At 32.4% G+C, this 27,850-nt stretch overlaps 1 protein-coding gene across 5 annotated transcripts; it reads right to left on the bottom strand.

Annotated features, from left to right (window-relative positions):
• Window positions 1-6,023: 6,023 nt before the first annotated feature.
• Window positions 6,024-27,031, bottom strand: LOC114748282 (transcription factor BIM2-like). 5 transcript variants are annotated; one of them, XR_003740446.1, is made up of 9 exons: window positions 26,713-27,031; window positions 26,467-26,563; window positions 25,530-25,599; window positions 25,348-25,443; window positions 23,294-23,718; window positions 22,387-22,504; window positions 22,011-22,116; window positions 21,486-21,685; window positions 21,233-21,342 (listed from the first exon to the last, which is right to left on the bottom strand). XR_003740446.1 is itself a non-coding variant. In XM_028936638.1 (8 exons), the coding sequence occupies exons 1-8, from the start codon at window positions 26,798-26,800 to the stop codon at window positions 21,717-21,719; spliced, it is 1,008 nt and encodes a 335-aa protein (XP_028792471.1). In that variant the 5' UTR covers window positions 26,801-27,031; the 3' UTR covers window positions 21,233-21,716. The 5 variants fall into 5 exon arrangements, 4 of the variants coding, with proteins under 4 accessions (XP_028792473.1, XP_028792471.1, XP_028792470.1 ...); XM_028936638.1 differs by having other exon boundaries at window positions 21,233-21,724; XM_028936637.1 differs by having other exon boundaries at window positions 21,233-21,685.
• Window positions 27,032-27,850: the final 819 nt, after the last annotated feature.

Genomic DNA, 27,850 nt, shown 5'->3' with positions numbered 1-27,850 from the left:
TCGGTCTTTAATATAAGACCTAGTTGACTAACTCGAGTAGATTAAAAAAAGTTTCTTAAGTTAGTTATTTCTAATAAATAGGTATGTCTTTCCTAAAATACCATTACTAATCAATTATATTAGCTTTAATATTTAATGAAATATATAACATGTATAATTACTATAAGAACTATCTTGAAATAACATGAATAAATATGAGAGGTAAAGTGGATTAAAAATTTGAAGTCTTATACTCCCTCCGTTCCTTATTATAAGAGACGGATAACCGAATTACGTTGATCAAAAAAACAGTTAAAATTAGTTAAGAACAATTAATGTGTAAAAAGTATAATTTTTTTTTTCCAAAAATGCCCTCATTAATAAGGAGAGAGAGCATGAGAGAGAACAATAGTAAATTCTTAAAAGAAAGAGAAGTGGGAAGGAGAGAGAGTGTGAGTTGGAGACAATAAATATGGGTAAAATAGGAAATCAACACAAAAAAGTAGAGACAACTTTTAACTGTCTCTTATATTTAGGAACAAACTATAAGCATCAAATGTCTCTTATAATAAGGAACGGAGGGAGTATTTAAAATCAAATTGAAAGTCAAACTAACCTAAGCTAAGCACCGGAGGTAATATACATACACTCACGTCCCTGTGATTAACGGATTATGGGGTCCACTGGGACCCTTTCCTAAAGCTTTTCTTCTTAATCATCATCAACTTGATGTGGTTTTAGGGAAATAAAAGAAAATCATACATTTATCCATGCCACTCCGCTAATCAGACATCGAAAACCAACAAGAGATTCAAACTTGAAAACACAAGAACGCTGCAACGATCATGATCAAAGAAGAATCCCATACATATACATACATACACATATGTATGTATATAATTCACTAGAATACGTGGATCAAAATAACTAAGGACGCAGTCTGAGGAATTAATACCACATTATTCTTAGACACTACTGTGGGAATGGCTCAAGAGGGAGGGGAGTGAAGTCCAGCAATGTAGTAATGAGACTTAGCACCCTCTGAAATATGGGTCAGGGTTACACTGGCCGTTATTTGAGAGAGGCCTTGGGCCCACGCAGCTACTGTACTTCTTCCCAGCGGGACATTGAACCGCTTGTCCTTTTCCAGGGGTTCCGTCCGTGACGGGGTCGTCCATTGGCGTGCTCATCAGAGGCACAATGGGATCAGCTTCTACGGACAATCTGGCCTTCATAAGATCTTCGGTGTAATTATTGTTACTGTACCATGAAACGTTGGCCGCCTTGTCCTCAATATTCTGCCATCGATCTGATCCAAACCCAGAACCCCGGAGGTGAAGGAACAAGCTCATCGTGGTGAGCAGAAAGAGAAGCATTTTGGGCTTCCCTAATTTCTTCATTCTCTTCTTGTTCTGCTTCCTTTGTCTTCTGCACTGCTCTTGTCTTTACATAGAGAGAGAGATCGATGCTGAGAAAATAAAGATGGAACCAGTAATAATTATTATATAATTGTTACCTGTGAGAGATTATATATGGAGAATATATAAAATAATAAATGCCCCTCTGTTTCTAAATATAAAACCTAACTACACAATAAAATATGTCTTATATTTAAGATCGAAAGAGTATATAACAGGATAAAATCAATAACCATCTACTTATAATAGGGTTTTTATGCCACTAATCGAGCTAATCAAAATAACTTAACTCCCCTTTGCCTCCCCCGTCCCCCCAAAAAGGGAAAAAAGAAGAAATGAATTTAAAGACTATCCTAATGATACCAGATGCGCAAAAGTCTGATGGCCAATTAAGTCAGAACATATATATATATAGAGAGAGAGAGAGAGAGAGTTTGATCGTTTGAAAAGGTAAGAAAACACTTTGGCTGTGAAAATAAGCACAAAGTAGGAGGCACCACAAACTCCCAGTGGTATTTGTTTGAATAACTGTGGATTAGCACTAAGTGGGTTGCATATGCTCTCCTGACAACCATCATCATATATGATATTTCATGGACATACCAAGGTAATTAATGCAAACATTTCGTACATTCATAAATCTATGAGGCTGACTTGCAAAGCTAAGAATGAGTTAAATATTAAAATTCATTTTAAAAAAAAAAAAGTTTACGTATAAATTAAGAAGTTTGAATTTTAAATTATAACGATTTATTTGTAAATCTTCGAAGTTTAACGCGTAAATATTAAAATATTAATATTGTAAGAGGTTGGTTTGTAAATCTATGAAATTTTAACTTGTAAATCTTTAATATTTGACTTGTAAATCTTTTTAAAATATCTTTTAAAATTTTAGCAATGGTGATGCGTCAATGCCGTTTAAGACTGAGTTCTTCCTGTCATTTTATAGGAAAAATTAATTATAACCCAGTCAGTATTTTAATTTCACAAATTTTGGAAGACTTACGAAAAATTCTCTCATTTGGGACCTGTTCATAGTTGTCTCTTTTTATATTAGTTAACAAACGTAGAATGTGTCATTCTACACATCCAAGAATTGGATTCGAAATAATCTCATTGATGATGAAGAGATTAGAGAGTTACCTCGTAAACTTCTCTTTGGAGTAGCTCGTCGGTCGTTATGAAAGCAGAGAAATGCTAGAACTTTCAAGAATCTGGAGGTTTGCGTTAGAAGTTGATAAGATGAAGAACAATAGAGTAAAGAACTTGATGGTGAACAAAAGTGACCCTACTGATGAGATGTTGGGAACCCGTGGAAGATGTTGTTCCTCCTATTGGGCGGATCTTGGATGCTGATAAGATGATAAGATCATAGAGTGAGCATTTGGAAGCAAGCACATCTGGTCTGAATTCAGATGATATGGGCTAGTTGTTTTTTCTTCTCTGGGCTTTAGGCCTCTTTTCAACCCAAAAAAGATACTGTCTGTTATTTTCTTCTTCCCAGGGCCTCATACAATAAAATCTGCATACTTCTTTCATGCATTACAATTTATCAAGGGTTAAAGATGAAAATTTCTCCCAAAAGTTTTCACTCAAAAACACTAGATGCCTACAAGTTTTTTAGTGTAAACTTATTCTGAAAAGTTTAAAATCGTAGCAAGATTGCCTTCTAATACTAAAAAGGGATAAACTGTGACACGAAAGTTTTAGACTATAAAACTACGACGTTAATTGTTAATATTTTTAATAGTAGATTGCAACTTTGTTACTATTTTAAACTTACAAGATAAATTTACACTTTAACCCATTTATCAATGCAAATCTCTCTAACCCTATATTTGGAGGGGGGGAATGAACATTATGAGGGAAAACTCTAACCCCATATAGTCCTAATTTTAGTAATTACTCCCTCTAATTTTTATTATAAGCATATTTTTAATTTTTTTCCTAAATATCCTTTGATTTGATATTCTCTAATTAATTAACTAAACAATCTCTTTTAATTAATGAATTTTATTGAGGATAATTTTAAAAATTAACAGACATGAATTACTTCTTACTGACTTTTTAAATATACGGAAAATTGTCAACAATGGATTAGACGACGGAATAATTTCACAACTTAATCCTGGATCATTTAATGTTAAATTCTTATTCAATCCAACAAATGTCAAAGCAGTTATATACATATGTTGGACAAGATGACATCTTAAGATTGGCTTGATACATGGCTAAACATTACATTTTTTAATGTTTAGTAACATGTTTTATATACTGGTTCTATCTGTGAGATAGAGAGAAAATATCTCTTTTTGGTTATATTTATAAATCACTTATGTAATTTTTAGTATGGATATATTATTTTGTCATTTACTTATTATAATCTAGATAGTTATTTTTTTTAAAAAATATATATATTGAATAGGGATAAAATTAAAAAGTTGTGATATTTTAAGAATAAATTAGTGCAGTTTATAATTTGTCTTTATGTGCGAAACACGCTAAAGATCCCGTATAAATAGGGTTAGTGGAGTAATATGGAGTCTAATAATAAGTTTTGAATAATATAGGTCACTATATATTTATATTCCAGTTTAGTTTAGATGCAATCTATTTTATTTAACCAAAACAAAAACAAAAACAAAAACCTTTCGGCCAAGGCCGAATAGAATAACTCATTTGTTAGCTTATTTACATTTCTTCAAAGGCCAAGCACTACCTCTGGTTCTTCATATAAGTTCAATAACTAGTTAAAAATTTAATTTAATCTTCAATATAAAATCTCGATCTGTTTTTTTTATATAATATGTATCCACTTTTTTTTTCAAATAATCTCTATTGTAGTAATTTAACATGTTAAATGATTTCTATTAAGAAGTAGCTCTAATATATATAATTAATAATACTCCTTCGGTTCTTAATACAGGACTTAATTGTTGAGTTAATTTTGATCCTAAATATAAGACATATTTCTCATATTTATCAATTTTCTCTAAATTACCCCTATGGATACTCCCTCAACCATAATCAAGTAGAAGAGGGAGATGAGGTATTAAGAAAGATAATTATAGTGTTTTAAGAAAAACATGTCACATTTCTCATAATTAACTAACTTACCTAACTTCTTTAATCTAATCAAATTAGTTAAATGGATCTTATATTAAGGACCGGAGGAGTAATATTTTAAAAAAGACAATACTCATTTATTATAATTGACTAATTTAATTAATTTTTTAAATTGGTTATCTAACTTTAATATTAAAAAGGGTAGCTACTAACTCATTTTGTCAGTCTATAAATGGTCATCTTGATCCATATCACTACCGGACCTACTCATGACATTGATTCGCAGAGTCGCTTTATCATTTAAAAATTACATTTTAATTAAAAAAAACCTAGTAGTAAATTCACACAGTCACATAAATAGTTACTACCTCCTGTCTTTAATATAAGACCTTATTTGACTTTATTTTGATCTTAAATATAAAACCCCAATCCATTTTGTTTCTCGTAGTTATACATTTTTTTTCCAAGGTAGTCCTTCTAACCGTGATAATTCTAATCAATACACTTGATTAGTAAAAATATTTTAGAAAAGACAACACCTATTTATTACAAATAACTAGCTAAGCTTATGTTTTTAATCCTCTCAAATTAGTCAATGAACTCTTATAATTAGGACCAGGGGTAGTAGAATTAAACTAACTTGGTCAATTAATCACGTGTGTTTGAATTATAAATTAATAGTAACTTCTTAATATATTCAATTACTTGAAGATTACATAAGAAAAAAATAGATAAATAATAAAGACAAACTCAATTAAAGTTTTATATTTAGAATCAAATTAAAAATCAATCTAGCTCTTATATTAAGAATTGGTAGAATTCAAACCAAAATAACCAGCCACCAAATGCATGTTATAGTTGTCCTTCGAGCGAGCATGCACATACTATAAATGTAACAATATTAATATCAACTCTTACGTAGCAAGAATTAAACTTTCATTTATTTAAGTTACATCACTTAACTATTTGAATTGAACTCATATTGTACATATCAAATCCTTATTTTAACTTGATTTTCTGCGGTACAAACTCAGCAAAAACAAGTTTGCTGGTTACCTCTAGCCTCAATGAAACAATACAGACACTTCTTACCGGAGAAGAGTCATGAAGCTCTACTTGAAAGTGTGGAACCTTTTGTTTCGACGAGTCAAAGGGCAAATGACAAAGGTGCTCATCATTCAATCATGTAAGGGTACCAAACCTAGGATTCTCCGACATGGATCTAATTCCATTGAAAAGTGATCATACCATGTTGTCCTTTAGATCCCACCATCATATCTTGAGACAGACCTAAAGAATGACCTCGAAAAGTCAGCCCGTATTAGGACACTGTAAGAAGTTGGCACACATAAAAGTGCAAAATAGTTTAGGAACATCAGCTGCGTTGGATGGATTATTTTAGCACAAATATAAAGCAGACATTTTGCCATGGAAAGGAAAAATAGAAGATGAACTTGTCATTTTATTCCAGAAGGACCATGCTTCCCAACCAGAAAATGAAATATACATTTTATCCGGATCTATCTGGCATGCCAAAAAATGAACCACTCACCCAACCCTGCTTTTAATTGCCTGCAGAAACAGGAAAAAATAAAAAAGGACAAGAAAGCTAACTCTCTTCTGTTCTGAGCCTCTCAAGAGCTTGTTCAGAATCCTCACTGTAGTAGTCGACTCCTGAGCATGGCATTGATTGGGTGTTCACAAACTGGTTCCCATGATCCTGAACAAACCACATTGGCCACTGTCACGATGAATTTAAAAGGTAAAAATTATCACACAGCACGAGGTCAGCAATATTACGACTGATAAGAATGAAAACACAATGGGTTGACATGATCCATCGGCCAAAAACAGGGCTACTGGAAGCTTTTCCATCTTTCTGTTCTTTTTCATAAATTATCTAAGGTGGCACTCCTAATTAAATACCATAGGTGTAGCAATGATGTGACAGGAAATTCTCAAACATTCCGAACCGTAAGTTTTGACAAACCTTTGAGCTAGACGTGGAGGCAATTGATCGTCTCCCTGCATCAATTTGTACTGAAACGCTGGCCTCAGATAAATCCGCACCTGAAGACCGCAATGCTTGCACGAAATTATCCAATATTCTGTTGAGCACAAAAACCCCACTCAATAATGACATAGTGAAATATGGTTTCATGAGACACTCAAGGTAACCCTTTAATGTGCCAAAAAGAACCTTTGCAAGATTTAGAACAACTGTTTATTGTGTTAATATTTATCAGCACCTAGCCAAAATAAATTATAACAATGAACACTTTATCATCCCTGAACTCACTAAAATATGCATACAGGAAGTAGATCTACCCCAAGCTTGAAAAGGAAAAAAATGGGTAAGGCAGGCTGATGGATGACAGAAATAACAAGTCATGGACAGGCAAAAAAAAAAATATATAGGGGGGAAAGCACGGAAAGGATGGAGATTGAAATATTTTATTATGGTATTTCTGTTACTTTTCCTTCCAGCATAAAGGTGCTGCCACATGATCATTTTACAAGCAGGTGCTCACGCTGTTAAGCCACAAGATCAATTCTGTCAACTTCCCCATAATGGCCTTCAAAGCGAAATCACTGTGGAAACTGAGGTTTCAAATTTGGAGGACCACATTGAAAATAAGTTTATGTTTTGATGGCCAAAATGTCAAAATGTATTCTTTAAAATATAGATTATTTACTACTAAAAAATATAACGCAGTGTACATTCATTTCAATCAACTCACAAGAAGCTGTATTATATCTTGCATCAAAATCACTGAAAAGCTTGAATACGCTAGCTAAAATATAAGATTAAAATACAGCCATGATGAATGGGAAGACTTGGTGTTATGGTATTTAGATGAGAAAGAGAGAGGAAGAGAGATAACGAGAGAAAAGAAGCAATGTGAATGGTGCAAATATGTACCTCATTGCCTCTTATTCATTATTCTCATTTGAATATATATCCTAATTTATCCAAATCCTACTAATATAATAATATAACCAAATGTCAAATCCCATCTAAATATGTTGAAATTTTCTAAATCTATTTAAACCTGACTAATTCTTTGTTCCTTGTTTTATTTTTATAATAATTACATGACACTTGACCACAAGCTGATAATATGGAAGCCTCCTCTTTATGTTTATAATACATCGGGACAGAGATTAAATACAAAATGAACTCCTACAGACATGATAAGAATAAGTAGTGAGTGCTGAACTTACTTCCCTTTTAGTGTGATCATCTAACTATACCCATGTGCTTTTAGCTCTAGTCTGATTCATTTATTTAAGAACTGTGATTTCAATCTTTGTTCTTCTTCTGCAGATATGTGACATGGTCTCCATTGCTAGATACTTGAATGCAACTCTCATAGTTCCAGATGTTGATAAAACCTCCTTCTGGGCTGATCCGAGGTTTGCCCTTAATTGCTTGCCATGTCTAGGATTGTCCTGATTTCTTGTTTGGAATGACCTCATGTATGTTCCTTTATTTTGCAGTGACTTTGAAGACATATTTGACGTAGATCATTTCATTACATCTTTAAGAGATGAGGTTCGGTTATTAAAGAAACTACCACCTAGGCTCAAGAAAAGAGTTGATGCAAAGCAACACTATTGAGAGTGATATATTTATTCCAACTTATGATGGGGCCATGGCTAAAGTCATGGAAGGCCACCGCAGGTGCTGTTATGCTGCCACTTGTGCCCTTTATGCTTGGTCCACAAAAGATATTTGAATCTTCAATAAACTTGGGATTTTATATCTGCATAAAGTATATAGTAGATTTGAGTCTGTTTGAAATGTTATTTTCACTTCGGCAAATCCTAATTAGATGGTGAATGAAAATCATAACTAATAGCATTTACAACCCATTCATGACTCCTTGACACTCTACAAACTTTGATCATAGTTGATACCTAAACTGTCATTTTTTTAACCTCAATTGTGTATTCTGAAATTCAAACGTTACTTATTTCGTTTTGCTTCTCTTAATAATGCACAGATTCCTGGGATTCAAGAAGACAATACTACTAAAAAGGAAGCTGCTAGTGAACTTAATAGATCAGTACACCACAAGCTCATTAAGCTGGGATGAGTTCTCTGCTATTGTAAAGGAATTTGAAGTCTCCCAAATGGGAAGTCCCAAAACAAGAGTGGTCATACCGGAAAAACCCAAAGAAGAGGACTATTTTCATGCCAATCCACAAGAATGTTTGCAAATGTTAGATGAGGAACCATTGAGAAGCACATTATAATGCGACTCTGATTTATACTTGAATAGTGGCAATTGGTATATATATAATACATATTACTTGAGTAAGGTCCATGGTTCTTTCCAAGAAAAATTTCACGCCTTTGAGGGACAGATTTTTGTGTAAAGCAAATAGTAAATAATGTCAACAAATACTCCACTGACACTGAAGCTTATAATAACGTGAAGAAATTTCTTCAACAAATACTCCTCCATCTGTGTCATTGTTTTTTTTTTGGAACTAAACAAAAGATTAAGGGGAAATGACTAACATCACAACCCCTCTAACCTAACCAGTTTTGAAATTAATTTATGCACTCCACATTCTTTTCTTTTTATTTATTTTTTTCTTCCTCATTTCTCTCTACTTAATCCTTCATTTATTGATTTTGTATTTATTAATGCCAATCTATCAAACTCTTACTTTAAGTCCATTCCTTGGTTAGTGCTTTGAGTGGGATTCATGAATTGATTTGGATGGACGACTTGACATTTTGGGCGCCACAAACACATTTTGTTGGGCCTCCAATAAGACCGTATGTCATTCAACACACACACAGATATATGCGAACCATCAAAGATCAACATCAGCCACCTTTGAATGTGGAAGAAATTGGAGCACTCAAGAAAACTTCACCAGTGCCAACATCCAGATACAAGTGGCACACTCAATGGTCCTATGTTTATTACTCCGAATCCTTCTTTTTTATAGGTTATAAATAATTAAATTATTTAAATTAAGAAATTAATTAAAATTAGTTAAAAATAACAAGCATGTAACAGATTTTTTTTTTTTTGCTCTTAAAACTTGTTCTAAGGTTTTTGAAGGTTTTTGCTCTTGAAAAACAAAAAACAAAAAGCAGAGCCAAACAAGCCCTAAAGTACTATATGATACCACCTCTTGTCCTTAATATAAAACCCAGTTGATTTAGTTAGGGAGATTAATAAAGTTAATAAATTACTTTAAAGTATTTATATTTATTTATTTTTTTTCAAATTAATTTGACTCACTTATAAATTGATATATAATCTAATGATACACGTGAGTATTTTAAAGAAATCATGTAATATGTGCTATAATGATGCAGTTCAATAACTTTCTTGATTTCTCCAAATTAGTTAATTAGGTCTTATATTGAGAATCAAAGGTAATACTATTGCTAGTTTGAGAAGAGAGAATGCTAAATTGAAAGATGAAAAATGCACGGCTAATGAGTCTTGGAAGAAGATAGTTGCGGAGCCACATGAAAGCTTTTGTTTGAAAAAGATATACTACTTTTTATCCTAAATATGAAAATTAGTTGGAGATCCAATTTGATACACGAAAATGGCTTTACTAGGTAGGCAACATAAGTTACTTTGTAAAAATTTTGGAAGATGAGATGTAAATCATCAATGATTGAATTGTAAATTCTAAAAGGGAGCGAGTTGGAGCTTCAGGTGCAAACCTTGAAATCTTTTCTAAACTAGCAACATTTGTCATTGTTTTCTCAATGCGAGGTGGGTTAGAATAAAATAAGGAAATGAATACACACACATATAAATTAATCCCACTTTGTTGACTAGGCCTCAAATATCAGCATTTAATTAATAACTGGTCATATTATAGCCTTATCAACACCATTACCCCATATTCATCAATTTAGTGATTAAAAATAAGATCGTTAACTTTGCAACCATATTGAAGTATATGGGTACGATCTAAATTGTATAAATATTTCACAACACACACACAAAAAAAGATAAACATGTAGTGTTAGGAAAACAAACGGATGGGATCGAGTGGCCGGTTTAACTGGAAAACTAGCCAGTGGTTCGGTCTGGTTTAAGTGCTGAATTGGTTAGAAAGTGAACCGATATCAACTTGGTTAGACCAAAAGGCTAAACCGGTGATAAATCGATTTGGGTGATTATGTTATAATTGTTTATGTTTTTTCTCATTCAACTCCTTGTATATTAGTCACTGTATATTTGAATGAATTTTAATGATGATTTTGGTATTAATGATTGTTAATTTTACTTATTGAGAAATTGTAGAGATTAAAATTCTTAATATTATTGTATTTTGTTATTGTTACAAGCAAACTATTATTATATTTTCTTATATTTTATTATTAGTGATTATTAATGTTGTTATATTTCGTTTTTTTCCAACTAAATTATACTCCTCCGGTCTTAAATATAAGACCATTATATACAATACAAAAAAATCTTATATTTAGGATCGGAGAAGTATTATTTTAATATAATCAGTTTGATCTCGAGTTGACTCTAATCTAACCTACTATCACTCGCCTTTGAACTACTACCTCAATCGGTTTAGTGTTTAGTTCAGTTTTTTATTTCTTGCCAATTAATCACTTATGCAATGATATATTGAGACATGACTCCAATTAAGTTGCTAAATTTAAAACAGATAGAAGGACACAAACTGCAAGCTGGACATGATCTGCATAAAAAGGGTTCAAAGTTGAATACACACAGTGCTGCAGAATAATAGAAAAGAAGCACGATTTACCAGAACGCTATCATGAGTCTCATGTTGGGAGGACTAGCTTAAAGAGAGGACTTATAAACGGTAAACTTTTGTGATGTGGTTCTTTTAAGAACTTTTGCTTGTTACAAATACGTACACAGGAGAAACAAGTTACGCAGAAAATGGATACACGGAAAGAGAGGAATAGGGATTACATGAAGCAATGGAGAGATACAAAACAATTTTGTGGTTTTGCATTAGGAGTCCACATTCATCGAACCATCCTTCTTGTTTCTTCCTTTCTATCTCCAAAGCCCAAATGCCACATGGTGCCTTCAATTTAACATTTAACTTAATAGACGCCCGTGATAAAAAGATGCAAAAATAGCATGGAATGTGTATATATATAGCCTGGCATACTCTTTAGATTTAAATGTTTTCAATTCAATTTAAATAAGGAAACTATATCATACAGTAGTAAGTAAAATTAAAGTATATATAATATATGTATGGTGCTTCATTTATTTACTGTTGTTTTTCTCTTTAATTACTTGATGCTTTATCATTTCTCACTAAAACTGCCTTTAATTCTCTTCCTTGTTTGGTGCTGTTTGAGTGGGGTTGTTGAATTGATTTTGGTGCACTAATATAAGCTCCGGATTAGAGACACATCAATTCATCTTGTTGGGGAAATCCAATATGACCCTTCTCAATATCCAATATGTGTGTGTATGTGTGTCTCTAGATATTAATTGGTGTTAACATCCAAACGTTTCTATAGTCCTTTTTATTTTTAATTTTCTCATAAATTGCTCTTGCATCATGTAATTTAATGTTGTTAAATTCTCATTTGATAATTTAATTTAATTAGTCGTGTGTCTCTGATCTATGCGACGAAAACAATACGCATAATTAATGGTTCTTCAAAATTCAAAAATGACATCATTTTCCATTTGCACTTTTTGAAACTCAGATAATTACCAATTAATTCTATGATGATCGATATCAATAGTACCAGTAGCATGAATAATTTTGTGAAAACAAAGATGTGGACCTTTCCATATTAATTTTCTAAGCAACCAGTTTTAATTTGAGAGGTCGCTTGTAAAAGTTGCTTCATGCAAAAAAAAAAAAAACAAATACTACCTCCTGTCCTTAATATAAAAATTAATTGAGAATTGGATATGATCCTAAATAAAAGACTTCAATTCACTTTGTCCCCTAAATTTATAATTCATTTTTTTAAAATATTCCTATTAATTATACATGTCAAGGGGTTTTCAATCAAAGAGAGTCATGATTAAAAGAGGTACTTTAAAAAAATAAATTCATATTTGTTACAAATAACTAACTTAATTAATTTTTCTAATGAATTAGCTAGTAGCTCTTTTATTAAGGATCGGAGATAGTATATATTACCTTCGATCCTTAATATAAACGCTAGTTGACTAATTCGAGTAAATTAAGAATTTTTTTTAAGTTAGTTATTTCTAATAAATAGGTTTGTTTTTCTTAAAATATACTTGCTAATCAATTATATTAGCTTTAACATTTAATGAAACATATAACATATATAACTACTATAAGAACTGTCTTGAAAAAACACAAATAAATATGACAAATAAAGTGGATTAGAGATTTTAAAAACATAAATAAATATGATAGACAAAGTGGATTAGAGATTCGGAGTCTTATATTTAGAATCAAATTGAAAATTAAACTAGCTCTTAGATTAAGCACCGGAGGTAGTATGCACACACTGACACTGTGATTATAGGGGCTAGTGGCACCCTTTCCTAAAGTTTTTCTTTTTAATCATCATCAATTTGATGTGGTTTTGGGGAAATAAAAGAAAATCATACATTTATCCATGCCACTCTGCTAACCAGACATCAAAAGCCAACGAGAGATTCAAACTTGAATACACAAGAATGCTGCAACGATCATGATCAACATACATACATACATACATACATACGTACATATATATATGTATGTGTAATTCCCTAGAATACGTGGATCAAAATAACTAAGGACGCAGTCTGAGGAATTAATACCACATTATTCTTAGACACTACTGTGGGAATGGCTCAAGAGGGAGGGGAGTGAAGTCCAGCAATGTAGTAATGAGACTTAGCACCCTCTGAAATATGGGTCAGGGTTACACTGGCGGTTATTTGAGAGAGGCCTTGGGCCCAGGCAGCTACTGTACTTCTTCCCTGAGGGACATTGAACCGCTTGTTTATCTTCATTTAGGGCTCCTCCCGTGACGGTGTCCTCCCTTGACGTACTCACCAGAGACACAATGGGATCAGCTTCTACGGAGAAACTGGCCTTCATGAGGTCTTCGATGTAATTATTGTTGCTGTACCACGACATGTTGGCCGCCTTCTCCTCAATATTCTGCCATGGATCTGATCCAAACCCAAAACCCTGGAGGTGGAGGAACAAGCTCATCGTGGTGAGCAGAAAGAGAAGCATTTTGGGCGTCCCTAATTTCTTCATTCTCTTCTTGTTCTGCTTCTTTTTCTTTTCTGCACTGCTCTTGTCTTTATATAGAGAGAGAGATCGACGCTGAGAAAATAAAGATGGAACCATTAATTATTATATAATTGTTACCTGTGAGAGACTGTATATGGAGAATATACAATAATAACTACATAAGAGAGTTTTTATGCCACTAATCGAGTTAATTAAAATAACTTCAGCTTCTTTTTGCGCGCCACACCCCCCCCCCCAAGAAAAAAGGGGAAAAAGAAGAAATGAATTTAAAGACTATCCTCACAAGATGCGAAAAACTTTGAGGCCAATTAAGTCAAAACATTTACTAATTCAAAAATACAATTAAGAAATACCAAAATATATTAGAATAGAAGGGTCCATCAATGAACTTTGGTGCTACGTCCCTGCTTCTTCACCCTCTTTATTACTTAATAATTTACTAATAAGCTTTATCACTAATAACTCTCTGTAACTATGTTCCTCGTTTGGTGCTCTTTAAGTGGGATTGTTGAATCGATTTCGGTTGACTAATGGAAGTTTTGGAAGCCACACGTTCATACATTTGATTTGTTGGAGGCTCCAATATGGCCCTATCTCAATATCCAAAGCGCACATTCATTAATTCGTACCATATGTCAACTATTATATTATAAGAGGATTTCTACAGTTTCTGTTGTCTTAATTTATGTCACTTACTATAGCTTGCCCTTCTTCCCATAAGTTACTTCCAACTAATTTACCAAAATTAAGAAGGAAGACACCATGATTCTGATTACTATGACCCAAACCTGTCTCCAAGTAATGAACCTATCTGTAAAAACTTGGCGGTAGACACAATTATGAAAAAATCTGCTTTGTGTCATCCTTGAAGATAAGTAGGACTCGGCAAGTATCTATTTTATGTCATCATCTTCCTCTTTTTTAATTAAAAAAGTCTGTCTTGTCATGATAATTAAAGTATTGAAAATAATTTTTAATTTTATCCATATTAATGAAGTTTTGAAGGAAAGTGTAAAAAATAAAAAGCCATATTTAAGCATGAATCACAAAGATAAAAATGGCAAATAAGTATCAATTATTCTAAAGGTAACTTATATTATAAATAAAGAAAATTCTTCTAGAACTACTTATACTACCTCCAGTTCTATTTATAAGAACTAGTTGACTAATTTGAGAATATTATAAAAAAAAAAGTTAAGTTAGTTATTTGTAATAAATTGGTATTGTTATTCCTAAGACATCCTTACTAATTAAGTGTATTAACTAGAACTATTATTGTAAGAAGGATTATCTTGGAAAAAATACATAAATATGAGAGACAAAGTCGATTGGGATCTTATATTTAAGACCAAAATAAAAGTCAAACAAAGTTTTATATTAAAGACTGGAGGTGATATTACATATAGAGTATATTAGAATAAAAAAGGGGCAAATCACTAATGCAATCATCATTTGACAAACAACGTGGGTGTGCGCGGGAAAGAACATCTTCTTCATATTGAAAAGGATAAAGGATTCAACCTTCAACACATACATACAGAAACAAATTATAAAGAAGACTGTGTGTGTGTGTGTGTGTAGAGAGAGAGAGAGAGTTTGATCATTTGAAAAGGTGAGAAAAAACCTTGGCTGTGAAAATAAGCACAAAGTAGGAGGTACCGCAAACTCTCTCTAGTGTGATTTGTTTGAATAATTGTGGATTGGCACTAAGTGGTTTGCATATGCTCTCTCGACAACCATCATCATATATGACATTTCATGGATATGCCAAGGTAAGTAATGCAAACATTTCGTAAATTCATTGCTAAATCTATGAGGTTGACTTGCAAAACTAAGAATCAGTTAAATATTTAAATTTAATTTTTTTAAAAAAATTTTACTTATAAATTAAGAAGTCTGACTTGTAAATCTTAAAGATTTATTTGTAAATCTTCGAAATTTAACATGTAAATATTAAAATATTAAAATCGTAAGAGGTTGATTTGTAAATCTATGAAATTTTAACTTGTAAATCTTTATTATTTGACTTGTAAGTCTTTTAAAAATATTTTTTTAAAAATTTTACCAATCGACAGCAGGGTTAACCAATTAACGGCCGCCACTGGTAATCTGTCAACGCCGTTTAAGAATGAGTTTTTTGTAACATTTTACAGGAAAAATTAATCGAAACAAGTCTCTAGGCTTGAGAGTATTTTAATTTCACAAATTTTGCAAGACTTATGAAAAATTCTCTTAATTGGGACCTGTTCATAGTTTTCTCTTTTATAGGTAACAACTGCAGAATATGTCATTTTTCTTCTCTCATGCCTTAGTATTATTATGGGTCAAAACAGAAATTTTTTCTGAAAGCTTTCACTCATGCTAAATATTTTGGGTGTAGATTTATTCTGAAAAGTTTAAAATCATAGTAAGATTACCCCTAATGTTAAAAAACTAGACTGTAAAATTATGGCATTCACTGTTAATATTTTTAATAGTAGAAAGCAACCTTGCTATGATTTTAAACTTACGATACAAATTTGTACATTAACACATTTATTAATGCAAATCTCTCTAACCCTATATTTGGAGGGGGGAAAATTAGGGGGTAAATGAATATTTAGGAGAGAAAACTCTAAAAAAAGGGGGGGGGGTAATTGGTTTTTCCTATAAGTTTTTCTTTCTAATATTTTCTCCTCCTATTTTCCTCCCATTTTTCCTTTCATCCCGTCTAATATCTTCCTCGTTTGGCTCAGTGGGTTTGTTGAACTGATGATTTTTGTTGACTAATACAAGTTTTGGACCACATTAATTATATCATGTTAAAACTCCAATATGAACATGTGTGGGTGTCATCTAAATTCTAAGCATACAATATTTATTTGCAGTGTCAGCATCTAAGATGCATGTGGATTATGACCATGTGTTTGTAGTCCTAATTTTAGTAATTACTCCTTCTAATATTTATTATAAGCATATTTTTTTATTTTTTCCTAAATATCATTTGATTTGATATTCTCTAATTAATTAACTGAACAATCTCTTTTAATTAATGAGTTTTATTGAGGATAATTTTAAAAATTAACAAACATTAATTACTTTTAACTAACTTTTTTAAGTACACGGACACGGAAATTTGTTAACAATGGATCAGACGTTGGAATATTTTCATAACTTAATCTTGCATATTTTAGTGTTAAATTTAACGGGATATGAAAAGAAGTATTTATGATTTTATTATATTTCTAAGATATCTGAGTTATTTGGATTTATTATCATTCTAAGATTTATTTAGATTTATTAGTATTTTTATTATTAGGCCTAGTTGTTATTATTATTATCTTTATTACTATTTGAGTATAATTAGATCTTAGAATAATACTCCTCCGGTCCTTAATATAAGACTCATTTAACTAATTTGATTAGATTAAGGAAGTTAGGTAAGTTAGTTAATTATAAGAAAAGTGACACATTTTTCCTAAAACACCATAATCGTCTTTCTTAATACCTCATCTCCCTCTTCTACTTGATTATGGTTGAGGGAGTATCCATAGAGGTAATTTAGAGAAAATTGATAAATATGATAAATGGGTCTTATATTTAGGACCAAAACCAACTCAAGAATTAGGTCCTATATTAAGGACCGGAGGAGTACTTGACTATTGAATCCTTTTCTTTTTGGCTTGTTTCCTCTCGTCTGAATTTTTTTTCCTGAACTATCCTCCATACCTGCCACTGTCGCCGCTCTCTGTCATCGTCCACCACCTTCCCTTAATCTGATCATCATGAAACCGCCTTATCAGAAGCAGCTTGAAGAACTCAGCCAGATTACAAAGTTTCACAGCGAAAGAAGCCGTCACGCACCACTTCATTGGTCTGCAAGTGGATTCCGCAGGCTGACGAGGCTGAAATGTCCAGAATTAGACTTTCACAAAAGTAACACTTGAGACCCAGGGTTCTGGCAAAAGTTACACTTTTGGACTCCATTTTTGTGTGAGAAAATTTCATTTTGGAACGAATTTTGGAAAAATTTGCATTTGTGACCCATTGTTACCTGCCTCTCCGAACGTGGACTTTCAGGTATTTTTATTTTCAATTTTCATTAATATTTATTTGTTGTACTTGGTTTCCAGATAAAAATTTAGAAAAAAAAAGGAAAAGTGGAGAGAAAAGGGGAGTTGTAATGCTACTTAATTTTGAGTTATAAAAAATACCCATATAAGAAGTGTTGCTATGCACATGACACCCCATGTAAGGATATTGATAATGACTGTATTAGATATACTACTCACCCCTATCGGTATGCCAACTGGGTGCAGTACGACTATACTGATTGTGATGATTATGTGCTCAATACTATGTTGATCCTACACATTATTACCACTATAAGCATGTCATGCAAAAACAATCATGTGATTATGCACTTGATAAGTTTGAAAAAAATCACATAATGAGAGAATTCATAAGCTTATAAAATTCTTTGATAAGTCAAAAAATCAAATAAAAGAGGCTCTCCAAACGAGTAGGCTAATAGAGGTCAAAGCTTTTTCACTAGACACGGAAGAAGATATTGTCAATCTAGTTGAAGTGGCACTTCCAACTCATCTAGAGTCCATTACTCGACATGTACTGTTGGACCCACTTGTGACAGAAGTAAGTAAAGTCTCTAATCTTGTTATCATTAGTGACAATAATTCTATGAAGGATGATCCAATTGTCCAACTGGCAAACAAGGTAGTTTCTTCTTAGATTGTGGCCAGCAAGAATTAGTCTCATCATTCTACAATGCCACCTTATTTTAAAGTTGCATTTCCTAAGATTGCCCCATTACTAAACAAATTTTTCCAACAATAGCTTGTCTATTAGAAAGATTTCCTAGATGCTCTCCAAGATCTAGCTACTCAGTCTTGCCAATTTGTTAGCTTACCTATTGGAAGGAATTTTTAGATTGAAGTGTCATGTCAAAGTTTTGTCTAGCCCTTCTCTACCTAGCATTGCACATCACTTTTAACTCATCTAGAGCGGAGTTCTTCATGAGCGGGAGAAATGATGGAATATGAAAAGAAATATTTATGATTTTATTATATTTCTAGGATATTTGAGTTATTTGGATTTACTATCACTCTAGCATTCATTTAGATTTATTAGTATTTTAGTATTTTTATTATTAGGGCTAATTATTATTATTTTTGTCTTTATCATTATTTGAGTATAATTATATATTTAGAGTTTTCATTCTAAGATAGACTTGATTATTGAATGATATTGTAATTATCATTTTCTCTTGGTTTATTTCCTCTTCTCCATTTTCTATTTCCCCTTTCTTGCTCTTTATGATCTCTTTCCTTCTCCATTCCTCTTTTTGTTTTACCTCAATTATTCAATGCAACATATGTCAAAGCAGTTATATACATATGTTGGACAAGACGACATCTTAAGATTGGTTTGATGCATAGCTAAATACTACATTTTTATGTTTAGTAAGGCATGACTAAACATGTTTATATATACTAGTCCTATTTCTGAGGTAGAGAGAGTGTTTTTTTTTTGGGGTCATATTTATAAGTCATTTGGGGGTGTTTGGATGAAATCAAATTATAATTTAGAGAATAACTTCTGAAAAATAGATTTTGGAATAATAGATTTTATAAAAAAAAAATTCTGATAAAGTGAGAATGTCTCGATAGCGGTTATTAGAAACACTTTTATATATATATATAAATTACTAAAAAGGGCATAAGTTGATATGATAATCATATAAAAAATAGATTTCATAATATATTTTAATTTGAAGGAATAAAATTGTTAATAATATATTTTTTACCAACATAATTAATAACATATAAGATAATATAATTAATAATTAATTAATATGTGTATATATATTTATAAAATATAAGATTAAATATGTTTATAGAAAAATAATTGAGGGGTATTAAAGTCATATTACCATTGGGATCAACTCTAACCGGCACAATCATACCCTCTAATTTAGGCAAGAAGCAGAATGAATTCATTTCTTCTGAAAAAATGGTTTTGGCTTTGGTCTAAAATGGGTGTTTGGATGAAATCAAACAATGATTTGGAGAATAGCTTCTGGATAATAGATTTTGGAGATAATAAATTTTGTGAAAAAGCGATTCTGAGAAATGAGAATGTTTAGATAGTTGTTACCAGAAGCACTTTTTACATATGCAAATTACTAAAAAGGTCATAAGTTAATATGATAATTATATAAAGGATAGATTTTATAATATATTTTGATTTGAAGAAATAAAATTGTTAATAAAATAATTTTTACTAACATAATTAATAATATATAAAATAATATAATTAATAATTAATATGCATATATATTTATAAATTATAAAATTAAATAGTGAAGGACCGATTGTGAAATGAAAAGTGAGGTATCAATTATGGGGGCTGCTTTGTCATATGCTGTTGGGCCCATATTAACGTCTAAAAAATTTGAATCTGAAGCAACTTTAAACCACTTCCACTGAAACCATGGTTTTGGGGTTCAAAACCATAGTTTTACCCCAAACCATGGTTTTCACATTTTTTTTTTTCCTTGTTTGGCAAATTTGGCCAAAACCATGGTTTTAAATATTTGCCAAACAAGCCCTTATATAATTTTTAGTATGAACATACTATTTTATTATTTAGTTATTATAATCAAGGTAGTTGCTTCTTTTCAAAAGACTATATATTAAATAGAAATAAAATTAAAAGGTTGTTATATTTTTAAAAAAATTAATACAATTTAAAGCTTTTCTTTATATGTGAAACATGCTAAAAATACCCTATAAATAAGATAATAAGTTTTGAATAATATAGCTCACCATATATTTATATTCTAATTTAGTTTAGATACAATCTATTTTGTTTAACCAAAAGAAAAAAAAGAAAGAAAACAAAAACAAAAACCTTTCAGCCAAGGCCGAATTTGCATTTCTTCAAAGGCCAGGTACTACCTCTGGTTCTTCATATAAGTTCAATAACTAGTTAAAAATTTAATTTATTCTTCAATAAAAAATCAAAATTGGTTTTGTTTATCATATTTATCCACTCTTTTCCGAATAATCCTAATAGTAATTAAATATGTTAAAAAATTTCTATTAAGAGATAGTTATAATATACATGATTAATATTAACATTGAAAAAAAAAGACAATATTCATTCGTTAAAATTGACTAACTTAACTATTTTTTTGATTTAATTATCAAATTTTAATATTAAAAACAAGAACTAGTAACTCATTTCCTGTCAGTCTCTAAATGGTCATCTTGATCCATATCACTATGACCCCCTCATGACATTAATTCAGAGTTGTTTTATCATTTAAAAATTACATTTTAATTACAAAGATCCTAGTAGTAAATTCACAGAGTCACATAAATAGTTATAATTAAAATAACTGAGTCAATATAGTTTTTTTATTTTCAAGATACAATCTCATTAGATTAAAAAAGTTTACAAATTAATAATAATTCCTCAATATATACAATTACTTTAGAAATTGCCTAAAAAAATAAATAATCTTATATTTAAAATTAAATCAAAAGTCAAACTAACTATTATATTGAGAATTAATAGCATATTCAAACCGAAATAACCAGCTACCAAATGCAGATTATAGTTGTCCTTCGAGCGCCCGTGCACACTACATATATAAAAATATTAATATCAACTCTTGCGTAGCAATTATTCAAATTTCATTTACTCAAGTTACATCACTTCTTAACTACTTGAATTGAACTCATTGTCCATACAAACTCAGAACAGAACCCATAATTTGCGGGTTACCTCTAGCTTCAATGGAACCATACAGATACTTCTTACTGGAGAAGAGTCGTGAACCTTTTGTTTCGAGAACTCAAAAGGCAAATGACAAAAGGTGCTCATCATTCACCAAACCTAGGATTCTCCGACATGGACCTAATTCCATTGAAACGTGATCATACCATGTTGTCCTTTAGATCCCACCATCATTTCTTGAGGCAGACCTAAAGGATGACCTCGAAAAGTCAGCCTATGTCAGGACACTGTAGGAAGTTGGCACACATTAAAATGCAAAATAGTTTAGGAACATCAGCTGCAATAGATGGATTATTTTAGCACAAATATAAAACAGACATTTTGCCATGGAAAGGAAAAATAGAAGATGAATTGATCACTTTATTCCAGAAGGACCATGTTTCCAAACCAGAAAATGAAATGTACACTTTATCCGGATCTATCTAGCATGCCAAAAAATGAACCACCCACCCAATCCTGCTTTTCATTGCCTGGAGAAACAGGAAAAAAATAAAAAAGGACAAGAAAGCTAACTCTCTTCTCGTCTGAGCCTCTTAAGAGCTTGCTCAGAATCCTCACTGTAGTAGTCGACTCCTGGGCATGGTATTGATTGCGTGTTCACAAATTGGTTCCCATGATCCTGAACAACAACACTGCCCACTATCAAGATGAATTTAAAAGGTAAAAATTATCAAACAGCACGAGGTCAGCATTATTACGACTGACAACAATGAAAACACAATGGGTTGACATGTTCCATTGGCCAAAAACAAGGATATTGGAAGCTTTTCCATCGTTCTGTCCTTTTTCATAAATTATCTAAAGCGGCAGCTACTAATTAAATACCATAGGTGTAGTAGTGATGTGACAAGAAATTCTCAAACATTCTGAACTGTTAGTTTTGACAAACCTTTGAGCTAGACGTGGAGGCAATTGATCGTCTCCCTACATCAATTTGTACTGCAACGTTGGCCTCAGATAAATCCACACCCGAAGACCGCAATGCTTGCATGAAATTATCCAATATTCTGTTGAGCACAAAAACCCCACTCAATAATGAAATAGTGAAATATGGTTCCACGAGATGCTTAAGGTAACCTTTTAATGTGCCAAAGAGAACTTTTGCAAAAGAGTAACCAGCATACCAATTATTTTAGTCAACAGCAAAAAAAAAAAAGCCTGATGGAACCTACATCATTGTAATCAACACCAAATCCTTAATGATTCATACTAGGCCACATCCTAGAATCTTAATCTGTACAATCATCAATGCATGCATCCACCAATCCACTTGGCCTCAACCTTAACTTCTAAGCCTGAAGGTTTGTATGTCAAAAAGCAAGGCTTTAGAATATTACACGCAGAAAGAGATTGTAATTGTGTCTCAGAAAACCAAGTTATCGCACTACAGTTAAAACTCATTATCAGTCAGACTACATTTTTCAATTTGACATTTCAGACAAAGGTTCAAACAAGTCTGCTTCTGAGAACTTACAAAGTCAGCAATTAATAAGCTTTACATTGTTTTTACAGAACAAAATTCTATGTCTCAGGCAGTGAGGCCATTAGTTTGCAGATAATGAGTGGAACTTTGTATGCAATAATTGTTTATGCCCAAAAATGTCACACATTCTTTTATGAAATGTTGAATGGGCATTGGGGAATTCTGTTACTAGTAAATGAGCTAAATATGCACACCCAATGCCAGCTTCTAGAACAGTTACAGCCATCCACTGGTTATGTCAGTTTCAGTTTAACAATAACTCCTGGGAACCTAATCAAGAATAAGAACTAATGTAAACTCACGAGAAACTCACCCCTGAGAATAGGCTCTTGAGATGCTAACCGATTCACTTTCAAATGTCAGCTCGTCTTGATCCTTCAATGTATTATTTCGAAAATCATATGCACCCTCCTTGGGTTCACCAAGACACTCGTGAGGCTGAGTATTGGAAGGTGTGTTCTCGGTGTTAGAAACTGCTTCATGTAAATGTTGGGTTGGAAGGCCACTGCTCACAGCCAGATCAAACATGTCCAGCCGCATTTGCATGCCCAGGGGAACCGCATCAGAAGCTAAACCAGGGGGCCCAGCCTTATGGATAACTGTTGGTGACAAGTCAGATTCAATTGTATTCTGTGCATTTAGCGGCAGTGATGGAGAGACAATGTCATTGTTCTCATGGCCAGAACCATTTTGTATAGCCTGAGATGTGACATTATCAGTTGGTCCACAATGATTTCTCTGATACAAAATTTGAGAGTTCCAACAAGTAAGATTTATAGCAACTGTTTATTGTGTTAATATTCATTAGCACCTTACAACAATGAACACTTTATCATCCCTAAACTCACTAAAATATGCATACAGGAAGTAGATCTACCCCAGGCTTTAAAAGAGAGGGAAAAAAAAAGGGGGGGGGGTAAGGCAGACTGATGGATGACAGAAATAACAAGGTCATGGAAAGGCCCAAAAAATATAGGGGGGAAAGCACAGAAAGGATGGAGATTGAAATATTTTATCGTGGTGTTTCTATTACTTTTTATCATGGAAAGGCCACCTGATCATTTGACAAGCAGGTGCTCACGCTGTTAAGCCACAAGATCAATTCTGTCAACTTCCCCATAATGGCCTTCAAAGCGAAATCACTGTGGAAACTGAGGTTTCAAATTTGGAGGACCACATTGAAAATAAGTTTATGTTTTGATGGCCAAAATGTCAAAATGTATTCTTTAAAATATAGATTATTTACTATTTAAAAATATAACGCAGTGTATATTCATTCCAATCAACTCACAAGAAGCTGTATTATATCTTGCATCAAAATCACTGAAAAGATTGAATACGCTAGCTAAAATATAAGATTAAAATACAGCCATGATGAATGGGAAGACTTGGTGTTATGGTATTTAGATAAGAAAGAGAGAGGAAGAGAGATAACGAGAGAAAAGAAGCAATGTGAATGGTGCAAATGATTGGAAATCAACTCAAAAACTAGGTACCTCGCTGCCTCTTATTCATAGGCATTATTCTCATCTGAATATACATCCTAATTTATCCAAATCCTACTAATATAATAATATAACCAAATATCAAATCCTATCTAAATACATTGAAATTTTCTAAATCTATTTAAACCTGACTAATTCTTAGTTCCTTTTTTATTTTTATAATAATTACCTGACACTTGACCACACACTGATAATATGGAAGCCTCCTCTTTATGTTTATAATACATCGGGACAGAGATTAAATACAAAATAAACTCATAGAGACATAATAAGAATAAGTAGTAACCACAGAACTCGTAGACAATACTAAACTACAACGTTCTTAAATAGTAAAACAACAACAAAACCAGTGTAGTACAGCCAATGAAAAATCTTGCAATAAGGATATAAATATTAAAACGTATGTTTTTCACAGTAAAAGGAGTAAAAAGGGAAAGAAAACCTTGTTCAAGTTGGCCTGTAATTAGTTTAAATCAACCTTAGACAAAATTAGCCATCTATGTAAGGTGCAGTCCATGCTCAGGGTTCTGAAATCGAAAAGCCATATGGCTGACTTAAAACATTCTTCCGTATTTAAAAGTGACTTCTAGAATACACACACACACATCAGAAAGATTCACAATGCCCAGCGCACTCACTTTGACATCTGTCAACACTTAATGGAATCTACAGTCTCCAAGATTTTAGCAAGGACAAAAAAAAATCTTAGCACGGCAAAGAAAGGTACCTTGGACAAACTAACATCAGTATCAGAACAGAGACATAATCACGCAATTGCCAAAACATTCAATAAAACAAACGTGCAAATTGCAGAGAAGCAGGTACATGCATGCATGAACAACATCAATCCAAGGAATTTTACCCAAGGAATTAATTTCATTGGCTCCTGGTTCCAGCCTTGGTAAGATTGCTCATACATCTGTAATTTCTCCTGTAAAAATTGAATATACTCGATAACCTGCATAAAGAAAAGCCAAATTCCTTGATTTAGTTCATCAAAACCAGATCACATGATTATAAGAAACTCATGACTGAATGAAATACCTCCAACAAGAAAGAAGCCTTATCCCTTTTTTGATCATTTTGAGGAATGAGGTCTCTCAGAATCTGAAATCTGGTTCACAAATTTAGCTATTTTCAGGTATAAAAATGAAAACTCTCATTGCTATTAATAATTCAATCATCAATCTCATATCAAAATAGCCCAAGAAGCATTCAAAGGGCAATTCAAATCTTAACATTGTGATTAGGTAGCTTAGAAAACCTGGTTGATATTCAAATCTAAAATGCCAACTACCTAGAAGCAATCTTTGATAGGAAAATAAAAAAACCAATCATGTGAAGAATATATTAAAACTGTGAAGAGTGCAGCTACAAATTTTTCAGAAAATAATGCATTTTATTGCTCAAATCCTGCACAAGGAAATGATGGCAAAATCTTTGCTTACAAAAGTGAAAACAGAACATAGTATTGTAAAAAAAATTAAATTGAAACGAGGCCTTCTTATATGACTGTCATGCAGAATCAGTAGCCAGAAAAATTGTCAAACAAAAATCAGAAGCTAACCTGCTTTGATCATTAGTCAAATTGACGGCATTTTCTATCAACTCTAAACCAGTTGGTATAGCCATTACACAGGAAATTACAAAGGAAAATGCAAAGTATGAAGGTACCGTCACTGGGAAATGGCTTTCATAATAATTTGAAGTCCTTTTCCCAGTAACAGTGGGTAATATATGTTTGCGCCCACTGGCTACTGCTAATAATCCCAACAGGCTAATAATCCCAATAGAGGAAATAAAGCAAACCCAAACGATAATTGCTAAAAGCCAAACGAAAAATAAATATTATCCCGTAGCTTCACAAATGCATTAGTCAGACAGGAATATAGAGACCGCATCCGTAGGCATGAACACATTAAAAAACAGGCATTGACGAAGCAAAGTTTACTAGTCAACCATAGCTAGTCATTTAGCTTACCTTTCATTTATCTTGCTCCTTCTACGCTGCTCAGTTTCTGAATGCTTAGAACGATGCGCGTTAACCCGCTGCTCTCTAGCCGTTTCATCCACCTTCACTGCCGGTCAAGACATAATTATCAAATCCCAGCATTCAATTTAGAAAATTTCCGGCACCCAATCCCTTTACTACTATAACCCAATTCCCAGAATAACACGAAAGGAGAGGAAAGCGTAGAGAACCAAAGCATCGGGGAGAGATGCAAACCTTTGTGCGAAGAAGAGCCATTTCCAGTCAGGTGATCTACGTCGTCGTCTTCCAATTCTTGTTGCTGACCTCTCGCAGACCGAGCCATCCCCTCTGCCCCACACGACAGAGAATGGATTGAAAACCAAAGACTTCTCGCCAGAAAATCAAGATTCAAGAAGAGATGGAGAGCGCAGAGAGAAATGGAGGAGGAGAATTTGGGAGGAGATTTCGCCGGCAACGAGGGCCTCCGAACGGGTTGACAGGTCGAGTTTGTTTTATGTACAGTTGGAATGAGAGAATCAGAGAAGGAAGCCCTAAAGTGACGATGAGTTGAAGATGTAATTTGTCCATTGTGGGGAAGTGGCGGGTGCTAGCCTACGCACTATAAGCAGTGTGTTCAGCTGGGGTTTGCGCTTTGTCGTTTAGTCATGGTCGAGAATTAATCCATCCTTAATATAAAATATATTTAACTAATTTAATTAGATTAAAAAATTAGTTAATTATAAAAAATATGATATGATTTTTCTAAAACACCATAATCATCTTTTTTAGTATCCTCTCTTCTTTTCTACTTAATTATGATTAAGAGAGTATCTATAGGGATAATTTAGAACAAATTTATAAATATGAGAAATATATCTTATATTTAGGATCAAAATCAACTCAACAATGAGATCCTATAATAAGGACCGGAGGAGTAGTTTTTATTCAATTCAATTCAATTCACTTGTGTGATTCCAATTAAAATTACTTTTATAATATACGAAGTAAATATCTGAAAGAATTTGCCTTGATTTACAAAAAAATGCTTTTAACTTTTTAAAATATTTTTCATCAATCCAAACACTCCCTAAAAAAAGGGGGGGAAAAGGCACATACTCTAATTTAGAGACTATTTGGGTAGAAACTAAATCATAATTTTAAAAATAATTTTATAGTGTACGAAATAAATATATAAGAAAAATTTTGTCTTAACTTTTAAATATTTTTTAAAAATACTTTTGGGACATATCAAACAGCCTCTTAATTTGAGAATGTTAAACATTGTTAATTGTTAAATATGAGGATCAATAAAACAATTTTCTAATATATCAGATGGGTTTGAAAACTCAACTCCCATTCTTACCATCTGAAATATCACCTTTTTTTTGTGAGA

Source organism: Neltuma alba, unplaced genomic scaffold, assembly GCF_004799145.2.
Source record: "Neltuma alba isolate B1F8T4 unplaced genomic scaffold, ASM479914v2 tig00005664_pilon, whole genome shotgun sequence".
NCBI classification, from domain to species: domain Eukaryota; kingdom Viridiplantae; phylum Streptophyta; class Magnoliopsida; order Fabales; family Fabaceae; genus Neltuma; species Neltuma alba.
This window is presented reverse-complemented; position numbering and strand designations above follow the sequence as displayed.

Bases quoted from the DNA above. Each gene is read 5' to 3' on its own strand.
- LOC114748282 (XM_028936637.1), bottom strand. From the start codon at position 26,800: ATGGCTCGGTCTGCGAGAGGTCAGCAACAAGAATTGGAAGACGACGAC. The intron at 23,719-25,347 runs GTAAAATTCCTT...ATTTTGTATCAG, and splicing joins CAATGAAATTAATTCCTTGG to AGAAATCATTGTGGACCAAC. The intron at 22,117-22,386 runs GTTTGTCAAAAC...GTTGTTGTTCAG, and splicing joins CCTCCACGTCTAGCTCAAAG to GATCATGGGAACCAATTTGT.